The sequence below is a fragment of the Galendromus occidentalis genome, unplaced genomic scaffold, assembly GCF_000255335.2.
Source record: "Galendromus occidentalis unplaced genomic scaffold, Mocc_1.1 scf7180000077547, whole genome shotgun sequence".
Taxonomy (NCBI): Eukaryota; Metazoa; Arthropoda; class Arachnida; order Mesostigmata; family Phytoseiidae; genus Galendromus; species Galendromus occidentalis.
The window spans coordinates 114,410-118,616 of NW_003805535.1; the positions used below are offsets into that span (position 1 = coordinate 114,410).

Genomic DNA, 4,207 nt, shown 5'->3' on the forward strand with positions numbered 1-4,207 from the left:
TACGGAGTCTCCCCTCATCACTCGAGCATGTGATACGAGGAGGATGTCTAGAGATAAGCGAGAATGTGAGGAGCTCGGCTACTTCTAATCTTTGGTACTTCTCTCGAGAGTTTCCTATTCGGCCTCTTCTCCGAAACTTCCATTGTCCCGTAACTCAGGAATGAGTCTCCAGATTGGGATAGCGATCGATATGAGATTCCGTCATCTTTGTCTAATTGTCTACAATGTTTATTTCTTTCAGGACTCCCAGGGCTTTACCAATCCATGCACCACGTGAATTCTCTTGTGCTCCTCGGTATAAGTTCATTCTTCGTCATCGAAGCTCGATGTCTGCGGAGAGTGATCACGAGAATGCTATTCCCTCTCTCTCGAGTAAGCTCGGAACGCAGCATCGAAGCTGCCATGTACTCGCGACGTTTCCTTTCAGGTCGAGCCGCGAATCGTGGGCTCTTCCAATCTAGCCTCCCAGCTAGATCCTAGCTCTTCGACCCAGCAAGAAAATTTCTGCGCGTAAGCTGAAACTGGACAAACAACATCCAGACTCTGGAATGGTGGCGCGAAGTTAATGTCTTCGCTTCCTCAGCTAAGAATACGAAATTGGTCAATCGATCGACCCATCGATTCGTCGACGGGATGGAGCCTAAAGGTGAATCACAGAATCGGTTCTCAGAATGTTCGAGGTCCCAGCTCGCGGGTAGCGATCCACCTCGAGCGCCTTTTTGTTAGCTGACCTAGCGGCTACGAGGAAATCCGAGAAGACCCTGGAACACAAGGAAACGAGCACCCCTCCCCAGACATTTAGCTTTTCCATCGGGCATGCCGATTTCACGCCGCGTTCCCTTCGGTCTTCCCATGGCCCGGTAGAGGTCTCCAGTGACGGGATCACACGGATTACTTTCTTGCTTTAGTTTCTGTGCGCGATCTCAACTCCATTCACAATGGCTTTTGAAGTCCACTCAAATGTAGTCTCATCGACGGATCGGAACAGTGTCTCGGGAACGTCAGCAACTCTCGGCGCCTCCATGACCTCTTTCGCGGTGTTCAAAACGAGTTTTATTTTCTGTTTAAAACGCTCGTCTGTCGGAAGACTGCTCCGACAAAGAGTCAGGAACGTTGCGAACGTCTTCGTTCCCTTTGTTTGTATGTCTTGCATGATCTACGGCGAGGGAGGCGCAGGTGGGCACTCTGACAGCTTCAAAGACTCCATCGAATTTTTCGGTGCTTCCGAACGATGAATTCGGAAAGTTTCGTTCATCAGAGTGAATTTTCACGATAATTTATTCTGAAGTAGGAGCGTTACACAAAGCTACGACATGATACTTTACGCTCTCTGGCGTCAGAGAATACCCTCGATCCGAGAGAAGAGAGTTGTAACGTGAAAAGGAACTTTCGACGTCCACGCTTACCAACGGCGCTTAAGTGAATGATGACAGGTCCGTGACAGTTAGGTCTGAAACGTCGCCAATACCGACTTCACCCTCGATGGTTATCTGGATGATTTTCATTTCCGCGAAGCCGGGATTTCGGTCCAAGACTCTTTCGAACTTCGACTTTATCGAATGAGACTTCTGACCAGTGCTAGAAACTATGTCCCGTTTGATATCGTCAATTATGGCAAGCGTCGTCGATAGCCTTTGAGAGGTGCATTCCAGTTTGGTTATGCCCCCTGGGAGCCTGGAGAAGTTCGAGGCTATGGAGGCGAGTTGAGATCTGATTTCGCGGTCAGCGGCGAGCTCCTTCGATTTCCGTATCGCAGCCGCGTCGGTGCTCTCGAGCTTTTCGAGGACATTTTCGATCACATCCAGATTGACAGCGTAGTACAAGGCTGCATTCAACCAAGTACCCCAACGAGTCAATACGGGCTCGGGGGGAAGAGGTAGATTCGGCGCCAAATCCTTGAAGACTCGAATACGCGATGGGGCTTTGGCGAAAACTTTCTTTACATTCGCAATCAGAGCGTCCACGCTCGGGCAAGAGACACGAATCTCCTCACAGACTCGATGGACGGCGTGAGCTAGACACGTCACATGAACCAGCTTCGGAAAGAGTACTTTCAATCCTGTCCCCGCTTTTATCATGTATGGAGCCGCATCGGATATGAAAAGGAGTACCCGCTCATGTTTTATGCCTTGCGGCCACAGGAGATTCAAGGCGTTCGTCAGAGGTTGCGCAACTGTCGCGTGATTTGTTCGCTCTACGATTTCGGTTCCTAGAAGCATCGGAACAGACGCTTCATTCGACGTGAGACAACCGACAATCGTATTCACAACGTAAAGACCTCTTGAGTCAGTCGTCTCATCCACTGAGACCCAGATTCGATTCTCGCCGACAGTGTCTCTTATCCGGGTGATGGTTGCATCATAGAGCTTCTTCAGATAATTTTTGCGCAGCGAGGCTTGATCGGGGACTCTCCCGTTGCACCATTTCGCATGGAATCTTCTGAAGGACAAATTTTGAACCTTGTAGAGCGGTATGTTGCATTCTATCATCATCTGACACAAGTCCATACTGAAGCTGCTCTCTTTCTTCGAGAGCTCAACGTAATTCGTAAGAAGACACAAACTCTGATCCGCAGTTTTCGCGAGTCTTACTCGTTCCTTGTGCGTAGCTCCATTCACGTGTTGCTGGACGTGATATTTCTTCGATGTGTTCACAGCCTTCGCGCATGGCTTGCAAGTCAGGACATCTCCGTCCGATGTGAATACCTCCGTGCCGAATTCTCTCTTCAAAAGCTCTATCCTACTTTTCACGGTCTTTGCGAGCTTCGGCATTTCGATGTCGAACACATTAATCGTCGGGAAATCTCTAATGTCTCGAAACCTGGATGGGTTTGTCCGCGTCGAACAGAGTCGATCGCTCTCACGGTCACGTCAAGCACAACTGACTTCAGAAATTAGCATCGCAGTCCACAATCACTGTGAGCCCCGCAAAGCGAACCTTCTTTCGGAAACTTTCATCTTAGATTCGTCGGTTGTAGAAGCATGCTCGACTACAGAGCAAGGCCGACAATGTTTTTGTTTGCCTCCCGCGATCGTCCTCACGTCACGCGTGGAACCTCGGGCGCGTGAGATGTACGACTTGCCACAGAGAACTTGGAAGGCGCACAGAACGGATAAGGAAATGAAGACTCGAGAGGCGAGATAGGCAGAATGCCCACCAGAAATGGACAATAGGCAAAAATACAGAAATCAAGCGACAAAAGGCATTTTCAGGCATTCCAGGCATTTTGCCTGGAAGTCCTAGCTCTATTTATAAGTTTATGGATATGACGAATCAGGAAAAAAGGAATGGAAAGAAAAGTTCATGTTCATGAACGAAAAAATGAAAAGTTCATGTTCATGAACGAAAAAATGTAAAGTTCATGAACAGAAAATGAATGCTTCAGGGCCATGTTCATCAACGAAAAATTTTTAAGTTCCAAGCAGGGGTCGCAACCGGTTTCGAGAACCGTTATTAACCGGTTTTCTCGGAAAACCGGTTTTTAGAAGAATCGAGGAAACCGGTTTTAAAAAAACGTTTTTTTGCGACCCCCAGTTTGAAGCGAGTAGTTGAGCATCAGTTAAGGTCTCTCTCCACTCCGATATCCACTTCGAAAGTCAACAAGCGGATGATATGGATTCGTCGGGCCGCGTCGGAGTTTCCGCCTCCGGTGTTCCAGGGAGTGGCTGAGAAGCGAACGGATTATTGGAGTCAGTCAGATTCCTTACAAGCATGATCTTTCTGAATCTCTTATCATTGATTCTCTCACGGGAGTAGTGTCTGATGGTCCTTGCTCGGGAAAACGCTCGCTCCGAGGGAACACTAGTCGGTTGGACTGCATTTAGTGCAGTTACCAAAGAAACGATGACGGGATCTACGGCTGTGTCTTGGTCTTGGGTGCGCCGCTCGTATTCCAGTAATAAACGCGTCGCCACGAGGCTCGCGTTCTCTGGCGGGAGCGGACGATTTCGACCGAGCTGATCGCTCGAGGACGAACCAACACTACCCGAGCGGACACCGGATCTTCTGCGAGTGGCCACCACCATTGCTTCAAAAGTTTCCGCTGAGCTTGTGGACTCTGGAGGAATCTCAGAGAAATCAAGTTCGTGGAATTTGGCCATTTCTCCGATGACTTCAGATCTCTCTAGAAGAGCGGCAGGACATTCACCCAGTCTTGCCAATAGATTGTCGAAGGCAGAGTTCGGGGATTTTTCCTCGAGGTATCTGC

At 49.0% G+C, this 4,207-nt stretch overlaps 1 protein-coding gene across 1 annotated transcript; it reads right to left on the reverse strand.

Annotated features, from left to right (window-relative positions):
- Positions 1-1,415: 1,415 nt before the first annotated feature.
- On the reverse strand, positions 1,416-2,771 carry LOC100897508 (uncharacterized). The gene has a single exon (XM_018641502.1). It carries the CDS (start codon positions 2,769-2,771, stop codon positions 1,416-1,418), a length of 1,356 nt encoding a protein of 451 aa, XP_018497018.1.
- Between the last annotated feature and the right edge of the window lie 1,436 nt (positions 2,772-4,207).

Excerpts from the sequence above, each read along its gene's own strand:
- LOC100897508 (XM_018641502.1), bottom strand. The coding sequence starts at position 2,771 with ATGCCGAAGCTCGCAAAGACCGTGAAAAGTAGGATAGAGCTTTTGAAG.